A 20,299-nucleotide genomic window follows, 5' to 3' on the forward strand; every position below is an offset into this window, starting at 1 on the left:
TAAATGAATGTTATTTTAAAATAACATTCAAAAAATTTAAAAAGAAAAACTCAATAATAATAATAATAAAAGTTAATTTTGATAATTTTTATACAAACAAGCTAGTCCAGTTCACAGCGGTTTAGCTAGCATTGAGTCACCTTAAAATATTTATTAACTTAGCTAATCCACACATTTCTATCACATCACTGTGTTTCAATTCATTTTCACACTTCGTAAATAATACACAATCACCTCTCCCCTGCACAAAAACAAACTTTTAAGTGGAGTTAAGAACATATAATCATTCCCTACAAATTACAAAAGAAAAAGCATTATCAGTATCACACTTGCACCTGTAAGGCTGGAACGTACAAAACCTCAGGTTATGGCATATGATCCCATAAAGCTCCTTGATTACATGCATTTTACGAACTGAGTAAGATGTACAAGTCCCTACCCCCAAAACACACAAAAACAAAAAAACAAAAAAAGGACTAAATGAAAAATCAACAACATGTAACATACTTTAATTCCGAACACCAAATTTGAAAGGCAAAAAGAGGTCCTTTTGTGAAAGAAATCTATTCACTAAAATCAAAGCTTCCACTGTGAGAGCTGCTTCCATTGTGACTATGTAAGGAAAGGCCTCTAATGTGGCCAGCCAAAGTATTACCATCCTTCTTATTTTCCTGAAAATATCTCTCCCTCTCAATGTGCTTTGCAGGTGGTGGTGGAATTGCCACATGAAGAACCTCCCCATTCTGTTTTGCACTTGGAGGAAGAGGAATTGCAGCAGCTGCATGATGATGATGAGGCTCCAAAGAGAGTGGTCTTATTAGTGGACGGTTGAGTCTCTCTTCAAGCAATCCCAAGTGAGGGATCTCAGTTTCAGTCTCTTCATCTTCAGCTCTTGCACAAGCTTTTCCTTTGCGTAATCTGCAAGGCATTATTAGTCATTCAGAGATGAATGAATATTCAAGATCCACTTTGCGTAATCTAGTGTTAACTCGCATTAACACTAGATTGTTAGTAATCAAAAGTTCTTTCATTGGGTAAAATAAACAAAGCGATAAGGGAGTGAATATTCAAGATCAAGTTTCATCCTTCATAAAAATGGAAAAAATTTAGCATGTTCAAGAGAAGGCAAGGAACCTTCGGAATAACTGTTCAGGTTCTTCTTCTTCTTCCTCCTCTGCTTCATGGCCAAGGTGATTAGCAGTTGTTGTTGTAGCTCTGCCACAAAGAAGGTCATCATGTCTTGTAAGAACTTTCTGAAGCTGCTCATTTAATTCGATTGCTCGAGAAACTATCCTCTCATCTCTGCAACAACCAAAGAAAAAGCAATTGAAGCTACAAATTAACCATAGAATAGATGCATGCACGTACAAATACATAAATATTAGGGAAATTTTCAAGAACAAATTTTCATAAAAATATTCTTAGTTTAAGAACAATTAACCACTCAACTACTAGTTACATTCAAATAATGATTAATCAGTAGCCATATACTAACTTAAATTTCCCTAAACTAATGTATCATTTTTTTCCATTATATCATATATTAATTGAAAAAGTATATGACATTTTCATTTAAGATTTTTCTTACATCTTAGAAAATAACAAGAAGCAATATTTTAAAAACCAAAAATCATGCTTTTCTTGGCTCAATAACAATACTCTGCTGCAGATGAATTATTAACATATCGCTTACCAAAAAAAAAGAAAAAAAGAATTATTAACATATAAAGGATGAAGTACGAAAGAAAAATCTTTGAGATACCAACAGACAAGAAGAAAAGGCATAACAATCCATTCTCTGAACATTTCATGTCTAGAAATGAGAAAGAGAAATCATATATGCTTTTAGCATAAAAGAAAAATTTAAAGCAGCCTTACCGAGAAGCCATCACAAGATGCATTACCCTTTGCTTCTGAAATGAACATTGTTCAACAAGGTCAAGGGTGAATTCATCTCTTGCTCCCTATAAAAGAAATAACATAGTTTCAGCAAAAGGTGGAATGTGGTTATTTACATGTTTCATGAGTACATCTCAGGTTATTACCATATTAAGTTCACAAGATAAAAACTATTTAAAGAACATCATGGTCATTTAGTCAATTCCTCCCTATTGACATCAAGCACAAGTCAATGTAAAGGTAGATGCAGTATGAATCAAGATAAAGTGCAGGTCATATTTTTGGAATGCGGAATTCAGGTTTCAGTATTATAGATCCTTGGCTCACCTGAGGATGTTGGGCATCAACAGCATCAAGAACTTCTTTTAGAACTTCTAATGCATTACTAGCTTTTTGAATAATGCTGCAAAACACAATTGCAGAATAGAGATATTCTTAGCTAGATGAAGATGATGACAAGAATAAATATTTTTAGAATGATATTTCTCCACCAGATCAGTGAAGAGTTCTCCAGATCAAGAATCATCCATGCTTCTGAATTTATCAAAAAAAAAAAGAGGGGGCAGAGAAAAAGCATCTAACCAAAAATAGATTTTCAAACTTACATCTTTTCATCGTTTCATTTAATTGAAAAAAACTACTGTATTTGGATAAATCTTCTTATCCCAGTTTCTATCCCCAAGATAAAAAATAATAATGGTAATTCTTATCATAATAAATCCTTCTCAATACGTCCAGTTAGAGAAGGGTTTCTAAATATCATTTTAATAATCTAAAAGTAACAATGAGATTCCTATTAAGTGAAGTGAAAATGTGATTGCCACTCAAAGGGATTTCTAAAGTCGCTGTCTACCTACGAGTATACAAAAACTGAAAAGTACAAGTAACCTAGATTCAGGAACAGTCTCGGTCTCTGCTTGCTGAGCAGCCCCTCCATGTCTAGGCGGGTCTTGCTCCCTATTCAGTACATTATTAGTCCTATTAGGCTGCGGATTAGGACGATTTGATTGGACCGCTTGAGCCCTTTGAGGAAACTGCACCCCAGCATTCTGTAAAATGCAAAACACAATTTAGCATTGGCATTCAGTAGACAAATAATGAACCAGTATTGACAAAAAAGTGTTTCCATATGATCACTCGAATCATATACAAGGGGAATAGGAAACTCATGATTGTCTATAATTCAGGTAGAAAATATGTTAACAGAAGTTTTATTAGTAAAAAGAGAGAGATTCAATGCCTGATACTCATCATATTTGCAGACCAGCCACGGGCTCAAAGGTAAATACCACCATTTTCTGTCAACTACCCAAGCATCATTCTTACCTCTTAGCACAATTTTCCCACACAACCATCACAACTGCACCCCATAAAACCCAAAATAGCAACTACCATACAACCTAGCATACCAAGTTAGCACCAACTGTCCTGTTCAAAAAAGAACCAAAGAATAGTGTGTGCTATTACAGCTTCTTCTATTTATGATTCATCTAGAAAATACAAAAAACCTTACATATTATCCATTAGATTTTAAAAATCATAAAGCTTAAACATTTTCACTTCTTTCATACTCTGCTAATACAATAGTCAAGCTGCTGCCACTTATTAATCAAATAATCTAGATCAGAAACATAAGAAAATCACAGGGTTCTACTTCACATAAGAGTACCTACCACCAAATCATAATATGCATTATAATACTGTGGAAACTTTCCAGAAGCACCACCAAGGGATGTTTGTGTGGCATCTAGTAGGAGAAATATCCGCTCCCTTACAGGTAAATCTGACTGCATGCAAATAAAAAGCCAGAGAGAGAGAGAGAGTGAGAGATTAAGGAAAAACTAAAATTGCAAAAGGGCAATAGTCTGTGTCGAGAAAAACTCACCTTTTTCTTCACAATTTTCACAAGAATGGGAATAATTCCTGTATCAATCACCAGCTCATGAATATGATCTCCAATATTGTTCATCAACATTTCCAGCAACTAGAAAAATCAACAGATAGAATATGAGTTAGTAGAAAACCATAGTACAAGCAAACAATGAAAATATTCAAGAAAAGAAAGTCAAATAACTAATCTTTTCTGTTTCAGGTATAGTGAAAACTATGTGGTACCAAACTGTCTTCATATAAGTTGTGGGTATAGGTAAAACGATATAGAAAATTCAAATTAAAAATTAAAAACAAACAAATTCATAATAAGGTCATCATACTTACCATGACTGCATAAAGTTGAGTATTGGGGTTCTTGTTACCCAGCCTTTTTTTTATAGCTTTAACAGCATCTCTAGCTTGCCTGAATATTCAAAAAGAAACAAGTACCATGATTAACATAAGCTGAATTGCAACTTATGTTAGCAACAAATAGCAGTTGTTTACTAATTACCAAAGGCTTCTGATGTATCCTTCTGAAAAATAAACCAAATTGACAAATACAGATAGTGCAATTAAAATGAAAAAGAAACACACAATTTAGCAAGACATAAAAATTTGGCATGACAAATACAGAAAATGCAGTTAAAATCAAATTCGGCATGAGAAAAAATTTATCATTAACGAGGTTTATCTTCCAATAATAAAGAAATACACAATTAGTCAATTGGGCATAGTTCAAGACTAGTAGTGATGGGCTTCGGGTGGAGATAATAGATTTGATTCCCAAATCAAAAAGAAATACAAAAACATAAAGTGCCATAAGTAAAATCTAAGATAAGAATTATATGGCAAAAAAAAAAAAACAATTAAATGAGTTTAGTTTCATCATGTTTTAGGGCATTGATCAATGATCAAATAGAAAGAAACAACACGATGTAAGGAGAGGAAAGCTTAATGGGGTACCTTTTATCATGAGCAACCAATTCACAGATTTCAATATTTTTCATCCAATCAGTTTCAGCCAGTTTCTCACTCGTTGCAGCATTGACTAGCTCAGCTGCCATCTTTTTCTACGTAAAAATATAATAATTAAAAAGAAAATAAAAAATTAAAAGATATTTCAGACAAGGAAGCAAATGCTGAACAAGTACTTAAATATCAACTAAAATTAAATTAGGTGGTTTATCAATTTTCCCTAACTAGAAACAAACAGAGAGGGAGCCTTACGAAGGTTTGCAGAAAAAGGCTACTGTAAAATAAAGGTTTGGATGATACACATATATGAATAACTGAAAAAAAAAAATACAACCTTAAATAATAATTAATCCAAGTTGAATACCAAAATGGGAATAAACATTTTAGCACTTGCATGAATGGCACTATAGAATATAGACTCATTTTTTTTAACATATTGAAGTATAAATCAGAACTTGGGTTTTATATTGTATTAGACTGTTAACCATTATATATAATTTCTCTGGGAAAGTGAAAGGTAATTTGATTCAAAACATAGGGAAAAGTAGATATCACAAGACTCGTAATTTGTCCTATATAAAAATCATCTTGCACCATAAGACAATTAAATTGACCTCAGGAAAAGATGAAACTTACATGTTGTACAATAAGCAGAAGGGAAGTGCTAAAATAAATGCCGGCGTCAAACTCTTATGCCACCAACCAAACTCTGAACTACTAGTATGTCATGAAAGACCTGCAACAGGAAAAAATTCAAGGCCAGATAATTTAGCACTTCACTCAATTCCAATGCTAGTTTAAAAAAAAAACAAATAGAATTGAGGAAAAAAAACAAAAATTAAAATCTTTATGTCCTGAAGCCAAATGATCAGATCTAAATTAATACAAATCAAAGCCATAAGAACAAAAATCTTAAAACCAAACTTGTTATTATGATTTATGGGCAAGGTAAAACACACTCAACAGAGTGAAAATTAAAAATAATTATAGAAAAAAAAAGTGTACCTGGATAGATGGATGCAAAGACAGAGATCACGAGGAAGAAGCCGAGGATGCACTGATAAACCCTAACTAGCTTCACCATTTCAATTTCCACCCAAAACCCAAGATCAATTTTTTCTCGCTGCTTTCTTCTTTCCCAGTGTGCTTTTCTTTTTTTCTTCTTTTTTAATTTTTTAATCTTTCTTTTTCCTTAGCTTTAAAGTTTGAAGCTTTTTAGCATATGACGATGAAAGTGTTAATTGGGCAACTAAATAATTTAAAGTTGGCGACAAACAGCTCCTCACACAGAGAGATATGAATATCTGTTCGAATGCTGTTTTTTCATGTGATAATGGTTAGAGAAGAATCTAAGGTTGGTTTGTGTGTTTTGCAGTTATATGTTTAAGGTTATTGAACCAACCAACTACAGCACCGCCATGAGGTCTGTCCCTGTCCCCCCCTACTTAACTCAAAGCCAAAGCTTCTTTTCCAAGGAGAAGCTGCAATTTGTTAACTTCACCTGCCTTTCATCTTTTTCCCCATGCCTCATCCTTTCACCTGTTGACACGTATAAAATTATTCATTTAATAAACGTATAAATACACTTTCACGAATTAGAAGTTTAAGAAAATTTTCCAAACAATCATTATAAAAAACGTAACAGTTTTGTTTTGTGTTTTTAAAAACAGAACTTCTATTTTTTTCGCAAGTGTTTATTTTTAGTATCTTTGTATGCGATAATCGCTTAAGTTTATATTTATAATACTACCAAGACTTTTTTTAAAGGAGAAAAAAAAAGAATAAAGCAATATCATGGAATATGAAAACGAAAGTTGTCCCCAGGGGCACGTCATCGAATCTGAAAGAAAAAAGAAGAAGATGTAGTTCATGTGACAAGTGTACTTCTAATGGTTGTGTTTTACTTTGAAATTAGAGGAGAAAACACCATTTTAAATTTTTTTATAAAAGAATTATTCACTTAAAATTGATTGGATAAGTTATTTTAAATTAAGGGTTCTTTTTTCTCATGTCACATGAGATAATATCTCTTATAAATGTTATAGACACAATAAGTGGTAGGTCCCACCACGTGTTAAAAAAATAAAAATTAAAAAAAAGATAGCACGGATTTTGATACCTCACAACATGAGAAAACAATCTCCAACAACATGAGAAAATAATTTTCTTTTAAATTAATACAGTTAAATATGTCACTTATACTGACAGAACTAATCCCGTCAATAATACTGACGGAACTCATGTCACGTCAGCGCTACAGTGTCGTTACCGCCAAACTAATGCAGTAAAACACACTCGTCGTTTTCTTTGTGCTTATCCTATGTCCAGTAACACTTCAGCACGTATAAACATCAGAAAAACGAGTCAAAAGTAGGGCTGTGCATGGGTCAGGTCGGGTCAGGTTTTTGTCTGACTCGACTCAACTTGGTTTTTATAGGTCAGGTATTTGGACCCGACCCGCTTTAATTTGATCCAAGTCAGGTTTGACTTGGTTTGTATTTTGTTGAACTAGTTCAGAACTGGATCAGATCTGGCCTGACTTGGTTTCTGAAATGGGTCAAATCTAACCTGACCCGTTTTTGACTTGATTTCCTCACAAAATTTTGTCAAAATTTCTACGTTGCAAATGACAAAAATATCGTCACAACATTATTTTTTCGTCGAAATATTTTTTGTCGAAAAGCGACGAAATTTTTTCCCTAATGAAAATTTTACAAAAATAAATTTTCGATCGAAATTTAGTTTCTGTCAAAAGTTTTGAGGAAAATGATTTATTCCATCAAATATTTTAAACGAAAAAAGAATTCTGTAAAAAATTTTGACGGAATATTTTTCGTTCAAAATTTCGACGGGAATGTGTTCTGACGAAAATTTCGACGGAAGTTGTTTCGAGGGAAATGTTTCATTTGAAACTTTCGACGAAATTTAGATTCTCTAAAGAATTTTGACATAATATTTTTTCCGTCAAAATTTTTTATTGAAAAATTTTTTGTTAAAAATTTTTACTAAATTTTTTTACAGAAATGTGTTCCGTTGAAAATTTTGATGGAAATATTTTTTATCAAAAAACTTGACGAAAATATTTAATTGAAAATTTTCGATGGAAATGTGTTTCGCTAAAAATTTTGATCAATTTTTTTTTTGTCAAAAATTTTATCGAAATTTTTTCCGTCGAAAACTTGCACCGAAATTTGAAATTTGTAAAAAAATTTGATGAAATTTTTTTCCGTCAAATTTTTTTGATGGAAATGTGTTTCGTCGAAATTTTCGATGGAAATTGTGTTGAGGGAAATGTTTCATTCGAAACTTTCGACGAAATTTAAATTCTCTAAAGAATTTTGACAGAATATTTTTCCTGTCAAAATTTTTTATCAAAATATTTTTTGTCAAAAATTTTTACGAATTTTTTTACAGTAATGTGTTCCGTTGAAAATTTTGATGGAAATATTTTTTATCAAAAAACTTGACGAAAATATTTAGTCGAAAATTTTCGATAGAAATGTGTTTCGATAAAAATTTCGACGAAATTTTTTTTGTCAAAAAGTTTAACGAAAATATTTTCGTCAAAAACTTTCGCCGAAATTTGAAATCTGTAAAGAATTTTGATGAAATTTTTTTCGGTCAAAAAATTTCGATGGAAATGTGTTTCGTCGAAATTTTTGATGAATATATTTTTTTGTGAAATATTTTGACGAAATTTAGATTCCGTAAAAAAAATTGACAAAAAAATATTCCGTCAGAGTTTTTTTACGGAAATGTTTTTAGTCACAAATATCGATGAAAATATTTTTTGTCAAAAATTTTTGTAAAAATTTTTTGTGGAAATATTTTCCATAAAAAATTTTGACGTAATTGTTTTACTTAAAACTTTTCTTTTAATGCAATTGTGATTTTTTTTTCACATAATGGGTATGGGTCAAGTTTTGGGTCAATGGATTAATTATTAAATGAGTCAGGTCTAAAACCTGACCCAAATAAAGTGGGTCAGTATTAAATCCAATTCAAAAAAAAAAAAATATTTATGAGTTAGGTCAAGGTCAGATCAAGAACGAGGCAAGTGAACCAGTTATTTTGTGCAGCCCTAGTCAAAAGTATAGAATTGGATTTGATTGAGTTTACGAAAATGACTAATCAGATTTCGTATGTTCTGCGAAAAATTCTTGTATGTTTATGCATGTTTGTATAAATTAAAGTAGTTATTAATATTTAGTACATTATTATCATATATTAAATGGTTATGTAAATTTGTATGTCATATAAATTCTCATAACAATGCTTACTTCTTCTTTTTTCTGGATTTTCTATACATACGACCAATATGGGGAAGAGGGTCCTCCCAAGGCTCAGGTGCGGTAAAGAGAAATTTACATTTATTTCATTTTAAATTTTAATCCATTTACATTTATTAAATTTTGTTTTTTATTTTTTCTATTTAATTTAATCACACAAAAATCTAGAATTGCATTAAAATTGATGTATCGTAAAAGAATTAAAATTTAATTTCATTTGATAATAATTCGATTATCAGAAGGATGGTCTAACTAAATGGACTAGCCATCTCTCTCCTAAACGTGATTCCCAATAATTTAAAACTATTTTTTTTTTTCTTTAATCAATTCCCAACGTGAGGTAGTATGTTCTTTTCTGATGTTACTAACTACTATACTTTTCCGTAATTGAGTAAAGTTGACTTTATAGGTTACATCCACACACAAAAAATCGTTTTTATTTTATTTTATTTATTAAAGAACCATTTTACTTTTGTTGTGTAGCAGTAATTTTTAAAAATAAAAAATAAAATTGATGTTCATGTAGAAGTAATACAGTACGCTCCAAAACAAAAAATATATAGTACGCTTTCTAATCAAACAGAAATTTAAACAGTTTTATTTATATATCCATGCAATGGGTATAGATAAGCGAGCCTATTACCTAAATATAAGAAATTTGAAATCTTAATGAGCAATTCTATTGCAACAAGTTTTCGAACATAAATTCTTTTACAATATTTTTCTTGCTAAATTATTATTTTAGTCTTTTAATAATTTTTATTATTAAATTAATTATTATACTCATTAAGATTAACATAAACTCAATTTTTAAAAGGTAAAATGATGCATATTTCAATCTAGGTAAAAATATGTTTTTTTTCCCTCTATATGTTACACATTTTAAATTTGGTCTCTATACAAAAAAATATTTGAAGTTAGCCCAAATATATATATATATGCAAAAAAATATTTCTGCAGCCACTTTAGATAAGCTTATCTACAACTACTCATTTATAACTATGTTCTCTCGGGAGAACATAGTTATAACATTAAAGTTGCTTTTTTTTCTCTCTCCACGTCAGCAGACAGGTTCTGAAAAGTAAATAAGGACATAAAAAAAATAACTTTTAATGATATAACTATGTTCTCCCGGGAGAACATAGTTATAAAGAGTAGCTGTAGATAAGCTTATCTAAAGTGGTTGCATAAATGTTTACTCCTATATATATATATATATATATATATATATATATATATATATATATATATAGGGGCAGGATCCTTTGACACCGGTGTCAAATTTAAAGTTTGACACCTCATCTGAGAGCCGTTAGATCAACGACTCTGATTTGTAAGCATGTGATATCATTGATCTTTTTTGATCTAACGGCTCTGAGATGAGGTGTCAAACTTTAGATTTGACACTGGTGTCAAAGGATCCTATCCTATATATATATATATATATATATATATATATATATATATAGGGATATGACCCTTTGACATCGGTGTCAAATTTAAAGTTTGACACCTCACTACGAGTCGTTAGATAAAAAAAGATCAACGACTTTGATTTGCAAGTATGTGACACCATTGATCTTTTTTGATCTAACAGCTCTCCGATGAGATGTCAAACTTTAAATTTGACACTGGTGCCAAAGAATCCTACCATATATATATATATATATATATATATAAATATATAAAATTTAACACCAAATCTTAATCGTTGATTTCCGTCAATCAACAATTATCATAGAATTAATAATTAATTAATGAGTTTCGTCGGCTAAAATGTGGATAAAAATATTCATGTGGAAGCTATCTATTGCGTCATTATCTCCCAACCAGAAATTTAACTGTGAGGTAGGGCGAAGTGAACCCCATGTGCCAAGCTTGCCTAGACTCTAATGAGTCAGTCCTAGATGCGCTAAGAGATTGTGAATATGTAAAGAATCTGTGGGATGAACTACTACCTGCAAGCATGGCGGAGGATTTCTTCAGAGATGATCTTAGCTTATGGCTAACCAGAAACGTATCGAAGGAGCATCTCCAGCTAGGGGGGGGGGGGGGGGGTTTCTTGGCTAACAATATTTTTCTTGGCATGCTCACAAATTTGGAGATGGCACAATGCATATGTACATGGGCAAGATATAGATGCTAGGACAAAAAATGCTACATTTATTCGTTCGTCAGCAATGCAGGTAAACAAAGCATATAAAAATCAGTGTGGATCCGCTCCTAGGGGTAGTTTCATGGAGGTAATTATTTCTTGGAACCCATCGAAAAAGCACTGGATTAAAATAAATATGGACGGAGCAGCAAGAGGGAACCCAAGTCTTGTTACATGTGGTGGTCTAACGAGAAATCATGCCAGCCAATGGCTGGGAGGATTTACGTACAAGATTGGACAATGTTCCGCTATGGTGGCTGAGTTATGCGGCATACTCAAAGGATTGAAAATGGCTTCGAGCGACGGTTGGAGGAGAATAATTGTTGAGAGCGACTCAAGTAGGTGCTCACCAAAATTGGTGATATTGCTCACCAGACTCATTTGATGACTCGAATACGAGTATGGTTGGCCAAGGATTGGAGGATTCATTTCCAACATATTTACAGAAAAGCTAATCATTGTGCCGATTAGTTGGCAAACCTGTCTCTGGAGAGTAAGCCGCAAGATTCTTTCATTCATTTTTATCATCCCCTTGACGATGGTTATATATATGGAACATGATCTTTTGACACCAAATCTTAACCATTGATTTCCGTAAATCTAATGGTTATAATTTATTGAGTCGCACTTATTAATTAATTATGAATTCTCAATAAATTATAACTGTCAGATTAGCGAAAATTAACGAGTAAGATCTAATATCGGTGCTCATCAAAATTGGTGATACTGCTCGCGAGTCTCATTTGATGACTCGAATACGAGCATAGTTGGCCAAGGACCGGAGGGTTCATTTTCAGCATATTTACATAAAAGCTAATCAGTGTGCCGATTAGTTGGCAAACCTGCCTCTGGAGAGTAAGTTGCAAGATTCTTTCATTCATTTTTATCATCCCCTTGATGATGGTTATATATGTGGAACAATATCTTTTGACACCAAATTTTAACCGTTGATTTCCGTAAATCTAATGGTTATAATCTATTAAGTCGCACTTATTAATTAATTATGAATTCTCAATAAATTATAACTGTTACATTAGCAAAAATCAATTAGTAAGATCTAATATCAAATTTTATTTTATTTTTTGGTATCCTAATATCAATTTTTTTAATTTGACACCAGTGTCAAATGATCTAGTCCATTTTTACACCAGTGTAAGACTAATGGCATTTTTTGTGTACATCATAAGATAATGCCTGATAGTATAAGGTCAGATTAAATTTTAATATTATCCAGCATTTGACACGACATTATATAAGATAATAAAGTGTATAAAATAATATTATCCAGTGTTTGGTAATACAATGTATAATACTAGATATGATAAAAATAAATATTTTTTACAAAAATACACTTTAATATTTAGACCTAGTCTGGTCCCTTGGTGGAACCTAGTGTGGGTGCACCCAGGAGAAAGAAGAACATGGTTTTAAAATCTTATTCTGAAAACCAGAAATAACAAAATCACGCCCAAAAGTAATTTCAAATTTTGATAAAAACAAAATTATTTTATGTAAAAGAAAGAAAGAAAAGAGCACATGATATTAACATCTAGCAAACAAAAAGAAAAATATCGCAGACAAAAAAGAAAAGTGCTTTATATGTCATCACATCTAATTAATTTTCCCAAAATGAAGAGATATACACCATAAAATTCTAATCCTAATCTAAATATACAACATGACCAACCAAAACAGGATTTCAATTTGAATTCCGACAAATGAGGAATTGAATCCTACGCGACTAAAACTCCTGGCTAGCAGAACATTTCGAACCATCAGAAAAGAACACAACCAAAGAACAAAAATTAAATAAACAAACAAATCGGTTAAAACAACAAAAGCAGGAACCTCAGCTGCGAGGTATTCGAGAACGGCAGAGAGATAAACGGGGGAAAACGTGAGGGGGAAAAAAGGGGCGAAGGGGAAGACACATACGATATGACACCTAATACATCAACTTCATCTAATCTCATCTTCTACTACTCCTGATTAAGTTAAACACTATTTTAATGTATAAAGAAATTTTGTTATATAAGCTTATACAATACAATAGTCATATCAAATAATTAAAATATATCACACTAATTATGCCCTAAAAATTTTACACCACATCCTGACCTTTTATCACATTTTGATCCAACGATCACGATCCATTCAGAATTAGTAAGCACGTGATGTTCTCCTTCTCTTCCAAAAATTCATTTCCCATTTCTCTCTTCCAAACTTTCATTCTCCTTCCATTCCTTTGTCCCCATCGCTGCAATTTCGTCAAGTTCCTCCCATCAACCTATCCATCGTGTTCTGCTTTGGTATCCAGTAAATGATTGTTTTGTTTCCATTAGTTTAGGGCTTTACTGCACTCTTTGTTTTTTTCATTCAACATAATCATTTTTTCACTAATTTGCAACATACGGCAGTCACATACAAGTTTGATTGCGGAAAAAGAGAAGTCATAGTCTTATGAGATTACTCTTTCATATTACTCTCACGTAAAAAAAAAGTGCCTTTTCTTTTTCTTTTTTAAATCAATGAACTCCATTTTATTTGTCTCTCAAAGTAACAGAAGAACTTGTCTCCCAAGACAAATAATCTCCTTTAAAAAATGTAATATATAAGTATATCATAAACTAAAAAACATACATGCGTATAAATAAAGGATTTGGTGTTTCTCACCGTTGAGATAAAATAAATTATCTCCTAGATACATATAAAAGTTGTGAGATCCATGTTCACATACTTTTATATATGTAAGAGATAATTTTATTTCCTACAACATTAAAGATATTAAACCCATAAATAAAAGTAGTAAAAATATTTTCTCATGTTGCATGAGAATTCAATTATCATGTTGTGACACTTCGATTTGTGTGCAAAATTTTTCTTTTCTTTTTAATAAATATGAAACCCACCACTAGTTGAGTCACAACATAAAAATTTAAATTTCATGCAACATAAGAAAATCAAAGCCCATAAAAATAGGGATTTCTCAACCAAAAACAACAATGATTTTTAATCTATTTTCCTTTCAAAATGTACTAGAGAATTTGATAAACGTAACAAAAGATAGATATAGTGCTGATTATATAATTAACTAATTTTCTTAGTTCATGAAATTTGCTAACAATTCACAACCCACGCATTATATTAAAGGAGTTTTACAGAAAAAAAAAATGATACATAATTTTCAAACTTTAAAAAATTATCAAATTTGCATTACATATATGCCATTCATTTTTCACTACAAGCATAAGCTATAAAAACACATAAATTAATGCATATTTCAAATGTTCACACATATTATATTTTGTATTTTATTATGATTGCTTGAATACAAATTTTTTTATTAAAAAAATTTGACATGTGGGTTAAATTATCAATACAAGACCCACTTGGAGGGATAATTATTCACTAGACCACAAGTAGGTTATTTTTAAATTATCAATTCACACATATTTTCCATTTAAAAAAACAAAGATAAATACAAAATTTAAAGATGAAAACAACAAGCATTGAATTTGGCATTTATTAATAGAATAGAAGGGATGATGGATGATGACATGTCAAGTTTGGAGATGGATTTGGTATTTAGTATTCAGTAATGAACTTATTATATAGTTGCCGCAGGTTGTCGTGATCCATTCACCTTACACCATCTTCTTACTGAAATTCACAAATGGCTTCTGCTATTGTTCGTAGAACCATCACCCATAGCTTCAAGATCCCCTTTTCTTCTTCTTGGTGCTTCCACAATCACTTACTGGCTCACCATTCCTCAATCCACAAGGCCGTGGATGAACAACATGATGTTGTTTCCTTTCATAGCCAAGCTTATGGTGGTGGTGGTGGTGGAGGAGGAGGAGGATTGCCATCTTATATGCGTGGAGCTGTGTACTGGGAACCCAACAAGCCTCTCACCATTGAGGAATTCCACATGCCTCGCCCCAAGGCTGGTGAAGTTCTCATCAAAACCAAGGGTACCCTTTTCAATTCCTTGCCAACAAGGGTCTTCCAAATTTTCAATTTTTAATTATTGGGTCTAATTGTCTAATGTTGTCATTGTGAAATGCAGCCTGTGGAGTATGCCACTCTGATCTACATGTTTTGAAAGGTGAAATTCCTTTTTCCAGTCCTTGTGTTGTGGGGCATGAGATTACTGGTGAAGTTGTTGAACATGGACCACACTATGACGGCAAAATCATTGAAAGGTGAATGTTATTAGAAATAGAAATTTATTTTACTACTCCATTTTTGTGTGATTATGTTCCAGTCAATTTACATTGAATGAAAATGTTATAATTTTAGATGACAATCAGAAAGGAATAACAATTATGCTCGGATTCTCCATGTTTCAGGCTTCCAGTTGGATCTCGAGTTGTTGGGGCCTTCATTATGCCTTGTGGCAACTGCTCCTACTGTTCCAAGGTAAGATTGTGTTAAACACACTCCACTCTATATGTCAACGGAATTCTTGTTCACCATTGATGTTGTCATTACTGCTCCAAATGGTGTGCAGGGCCATGATGATCTATGTGAAGCTTTCTTTGCTTATAACCGGGCAAAAGGAACCCTCTATGATGGTGAAACTCGTCTTTTTCTTCGAAGCAATGGTTAGTATGACTTAACTATTTTTTGAAGGCTAACAATGATTATTGCTACTTTTTCCCCTGGCCCTCCTACTACCACCTGCTGCAACAGTGATATGATTTGCATATTATTGAAAAGTCTTGTAATATAACTTATTTCTTTTTTCCTTTATCTATTTTGTTTTATCGGCCAACTACAGTCAGCACTGCCACAGACACCCGGGCTTGTTACTTGATAGTCATATTACTGATATCACTGATCATGAAGCACAACAGAATTAACTTCCTTTTCCTGAAATAAATCCATGTTCTCAATGTTTCCATCTATAAAAGCTTAATTGTTATACATTATAATTTCATACGAAAGGCATGTATATATATCTCTGCTATGGTGTTTTATTTTCATCTGATACAAATTTCAATGTTCTTCAAGCATATTTATCCCTGTTAGTAGAATCTTTCATTATTGGAATACTGAAAATAGTCAGCATTTTATAGGAAAACCAATATTCATGTATAGTATGGGAGGGCTTGCAGAATACTGTGTTGTGCCAGCAAATGCATTGGCTGTGTTACCAGACTCATTGCCATATTCCGAGTCTGCAATTCTAGGATGTGCTGTTTTTACTGCTTATGGTGCTATGGCTCATGCGGCTGAAGTGCGTCCTGGTGATTCTGTTGCTGTTATTGGAACTGGGGGTGTAGGATCTAGGTAAATTAATCAATTCTCAAATGAATGTTACATTGTTAAATCTTCTGCTAGCTGTGCTGTGCGTATTTCCTTTTAATAATGCTTGCTTTGAGCTACACTAGGTTACATATTGTAGTTTGTAGCTGTCTTCAAATATTCTTAGGGAGTCAACAAAGAAAAAAATAGTTGTTTGTGGTACAATACATTTAATCTCAGCCTTATGGTAATGCTAACGCCCGAGTGTTTGGAAGTTTTGGTAACCTTTTTATTAACATCTGGTACGATATGGCCAAGATAGTTGCTTATGAGATTCTTTTATGCTTTGTTTATGAATTGTTGAAAATTTGCTAGTGACTACACATTTAGGGGTTTGTTTGGTTTGTTTTTTGTTTTCATTTTCAGTTGATATGTTTCACTAAATATTACAAAAATGCTACCTTGTTTTCACTTTGTTTCCCGTTTTAAGAATTTACAAAGGAAATAGTAAAAATAACAAAATCTTGTTTCTATCATTTCCTTTGCAAATTCTTCAAAATAGGGAACAAAAAGGTGTACCTTTTGTAATTATCAAAGAAAACATATAATCTAAAAATGAATATTTACAAAAAAAAAAAATTGAAAAAAATAAATAAACCAAACACTCTTTATATATAGTAGCCGATAGGTAATTGAGAACTTTAGAAGAGCTGTACAAATTGTGGAAAGCCTTTTGGTGAAAAAAGAATTTATAGAAATCTGAATTATTTGATGTTTTCATTTACATTAAATTTGGAAATCAGTAGATTTCCTAATTTGAGCATTTCATACATTGGAGCAACTGGCTCTAATCAAATGCAGTTGTTTTACCTTTAAACTTTATCATCTATTCCAGTTGTTTGCAGATAGCTAGAGCATTTGGTGCCTCAGATATAATTGCCGTGGATGTTCAGGATGAAAAACTACTGAAAGCAAAGACATTTGGTGCTACTCACACTATAAATTCAGCAAAGGAAGATCCCATTGAAAAGATAATTGTATATGGCTATATGCATATCCCTTTTGCCTCATTGTTTAACATCTAGCTATGCAGGACCAAGGATTATTGTGCTAAAGCAGTTTAAATTAATTATGAAAGTGTAATTTATTATTTACTTTTTTTGATTTATTTGGAAACTATTTCCCCCCCTAATTTCCCTGCATGATACCTCATTTAGAGAGATTATCTGTTGTACAAGTATTATTTTAGTTTATAGTACAACGGCCACTCTTTCATTTGACATATTAGAAACACTATATGTATTTACCATGAATCAGTATTTGTTAGATGACTTCCATTAAAAACTGTCAAAGAAACAAGATCTTCTAAGGCTTTAGAATGACTTCTGCATCAGAAAATTTTCAAAATGTAAAGTGTATTTTGACATGTAAAAAGTAGAGCAGCTCATTTATTACGTGTTTACATTAACTTTGCCCACACTTCATGATTTGTTTACCCTTATATATATGTATACACACACACACCGCCTTATTGGCTCGCTCTTAACATGTTATCCACTCACACTATCATGGCCTCATTTCTTTCAGTTAAGGAGACCCTTTATTTGGTTGTTTGCACTAATTCACACAGGAAATTACTGGTGGAAAGGGTGTTGACGTTGCTGTGGAAGCCTTGGGGAAACCACAGACATTTGCTCAGTGCACACAAAGTGTGAAGGATGGAGGAAAAGCCGTGATGATTGGACTGGCACAAGCTGGTTCTTTAGGAGAAGTGGATATAAATCGTCTTGTTCGTAGAAAGGTGTGTACTCTCTCCGCATATATATTTATATAAGTTACACTTTCAATTTTGGTTATTGATCTCATTTATATCTAACATCTCTAATTTATTCGAATGAATATAAGTGAGTCAATGGCTAAGAAAGAGTATAAAACTTCTTATTTTTATACCGGTATAAAAATGATTTGCCCCATATATATATGAAACTTAAAATAAAATAAAATAATCTAAGCATATTGAATTTTGATTTGAGCAGATACAAGTTATTGGCTCATACGGAGGCAGGGCGAGGCAAGATCTTCCAAAGTTAATTAGATTGGCAGAAACAGGTATCTTCAATCTTGGACATGCTGTTTCTAGAACATACACCTTTGAGGAGGCAGGCAAAGCATTCCAAGATCTCAATGAAGGAAAAATTGTTGGTCGAGCTGTTATTGAGATAATTTAGTTTTATATTCCAAACAATTCTGCTTCCCACACTGCAGAATTGTAAATATGCTTTGGAGTTGCAAGGCGTTGGTGCCCTGAGAACACATATATACATGTCTTCTGCTTTGTTTTGCTATCCTCATAAAAGAACTAATCGCAGGGTCATGTTCAAATAAAATGTGTTTCTTTTTTTGTCACTTTGTTTCTGGCTCATATCATATAGCCAGTAAGGTACATTAATGTATCTGAAGGCTTATCATTGGCATATCATAGAACATTTGAAAAAGCAGGCAAAAAATAAAAAGTTAGGCATGCTCCAACGAAAAAAATGAAAAAATAAAAAATCTTCCATGCTTCAAAAATAAATTCATGTCACGAATTCACTTCAGAGGAGTAAGAATTTGAGAAGTCTTGTTGCTCTACGCCTTTTTGTAAAGGAGATTTTTATGGTACTCTTTAAGTCACCTCAGCTAATTGGCAGTATTGTTGTTTTTTTATTAAAAAATAAAATCTTTTCAATTTGAAGAGCGATTTCAACATAAATATTATGAAAACAATTTGTGCAAATTAATTATTAGTTAAGCAAGTTTGTGCAATAATTTTCCATGGCACACGCATTCCCAAAATCAGTTACTGGTCACAGTCACAGTCACACTCATAAGTATTTCATGCATATGCCAGCAGGAAATGACTTACATGGGAATGTATGGCATAATCGTCATGACCGTTAACTTTCCTAAAAGGTGTGGCACAACCTTCGATTCACCTATGCATAGTAAAATGTCGTGTAAATTTTATATTGCTTTTTTGTTGTTCACTTCTTATCATTACCGAGGCAGGAGTAGATTTCAAGTTTGAGGGTAATTTAGGACCAACCAAAACACAGAAGCCATAAAACCAAAAGGGTTTGGATTAAGTGTTACGTATTTCATTTTGTTTAAGTAAATTTTTGTGAATGTAATTTCTTTTTTTTTGGAAAAATTAGTTTCACCATAATGTAGATATTTTTGGCTTGAACCGAATTACCTCTCATAAAAAAAAAACTTGTGGTTTAAAAAAAAAAAAAAAAAAAAAAAAAAGAAGAAACAACCTAAAGATTGGTGTAAGGGGAAAAGCAAGAGAGAAAAATAAGAAAGATATAAGCAATTCTTAAATCAATTGTCTTACCCTTCAAATCTGCTTACATGATTTAGATTATTTTTAGAGAAAGTTATATTTATAATCTCTTTTTCTTTTTAACCTCTAATAATTATTTGTATGTCATTGAATCAAAATTAAATTAACAACTTTCACTTAATATCATTTTGTAACCATTGATTTTGATTTTGATCCTCACAGGGCTCCATATGGGTTTCACGTTTTTTTTTTTTATTAGTATAAAAGTCTTCTGCAACATAAAAAATATTAATCCTTTTTTTAACTAGCTTTGATATATTTTTGCCTTGATTAAAATTTATTCTAAACCAGTTGCATAATTACGTGCAAATTAAAATTTAAATATAAATAGAGAAATAAGGAAAGATTCAATATAAATTTGAAGAGAAAGTGACAGAAGACATAAAAAACAATTAGGAAAAATTGGAAGCCACTAATAAAAATGAAATACAATAAAATCAACTTTACGTTGGTCTTTTTTTTTTATAACTA

The 20,299-nt window shown here is 31.9% G+C and overlaps 2 protein-coding genes across 3 annotated transcripts; one reads left to right on the forward strand and one right to left on the reverse strand.

Annotated features, from left to right (window-relative positions):
* Positions 1-241: 241 nt before the first annotated feature.
* Positions 242-6,185, reverse strand: LOC133312663 (TOM1-like protein 5). The gene is made up of 11 exons (XM_061513904.1): positions 5,755-6,185; positions 5,386-5,485; positions 4,738-4,844; positions 4,117-4,195; positions 3,785-3,883; positions 3,573-3,686; positions 2,788-2,948; positions 2,227-2,302; positions 1,879-1,964; positions 1,135-1,302; positions 242-918 (listed from the first exon to the last, which is right to left on the reverse strand). Exons 3-11 carry the CDS (start codon positions 4,836-4,838, stop codon positions 564-566), a joined length of 1,239 nt encoding a protein of 412 aa, XP_061369888.1. The 5' UTR covers positions 4,839-4,844; positions 5,386-5,485; positions 5,755-6,185; the 3' UTR covers positions 242-563.
* An 8,628-nt stretch (positions 6,186-14,813) lies between these two features.
* On the forward strand, positions 14,814-18,793 carry LOC133312680 (uncharacterized). Of its 2 annotated transcripts, none has more exons than XM_061513921.1 (8): positions 14,814-15,167; positions 15,263-15,398; positions 15,546-15,615; positions 15,707-15,800; positions 16,275-16,488; positions 17,339-17,480; positions 18,074-18,244; positions 18,480-18,793. In XM_061513921.1, the coding sequence occupies exons 1-8, from the start codon at positions 14,867-14,869 to the stop codon at positions 18,669-18,671; spliced, it is 1,320 nt and encodes a 439-aa protein (XP_061369905.1). In that variant the 5' UTR covers positions 14,814-14,866; the 3' UTR covers positions 18,672-18,793. The 2 variants fall into 2 exon arrangements, with proteins under 2 accessions (XP_061369905.1, XP_061369906.1); XM_061513922.1 differs by having other exon boundaries at positions 14,814-15,143.
* Positions 18,794-20,299: the final 1,506 nt, after the last annotated feature.

Source organism: Gastrolobium bilobum, unplaced genomic scaffold (genome assembly GCF_033153095.1).
Source record: "Gastrolobium bilobum isolate Gb01-03AN ecotype WA unplaced genomic scaffold, APGP_CSIRO_Gbil_v1 utg11336, whole genome shotgun sequence".
Taxonomy (NCBI): Eukaryota; Viridiplantae; Streptophyta; class Magnoliopsida; order Fabales; family Fabaceae; genus Gastrolobium; species Gastrolobium bilobum.

Coding starts and splice junctions, on each gene's coding strand:
- LOC133312680 (XM_061513921.1), top strand. CDS start 14,867: ATGGCTTCTGCTATTGTTCGTAGAACCATCACCCATAGCTTCAAGATC. Junction 15,616..15,706: donor ACTGCTCCTACTGTTCCAAG/GTAAGATTGTGT, acceptor AATGGTGTGCAG/GGCCATGATGATCTATGTGA. Junction 17,481..18,073: donor ATCCCATTGAAAAGATAATT/GTATATGGCTAT, acceptor TAATTCACACAG/GAAATTACTGGTGGAAAGGG.
- LOC133312663 (XM_061513904.1), bottom strand. CDS start 4,838: ATGGCAGCTGAGCTAGTCAATGCTGCAACGAGTGAGAAACTGGCTGAA. Junction 3,884..4,116: donor CTCAACTTTATGCAGTCATG/GTAAGTATGATG, acceptor TGATTTTTCTAG/TTGCTGGAAATGTTGATGAA. Junction 919..1,134: donor CCTGAACAGTTATTCCGAAG/GTTCCTTGCCTT, acceptor AATGCCTTGCAG/ATTACGCAAAGGAAAAGCTT.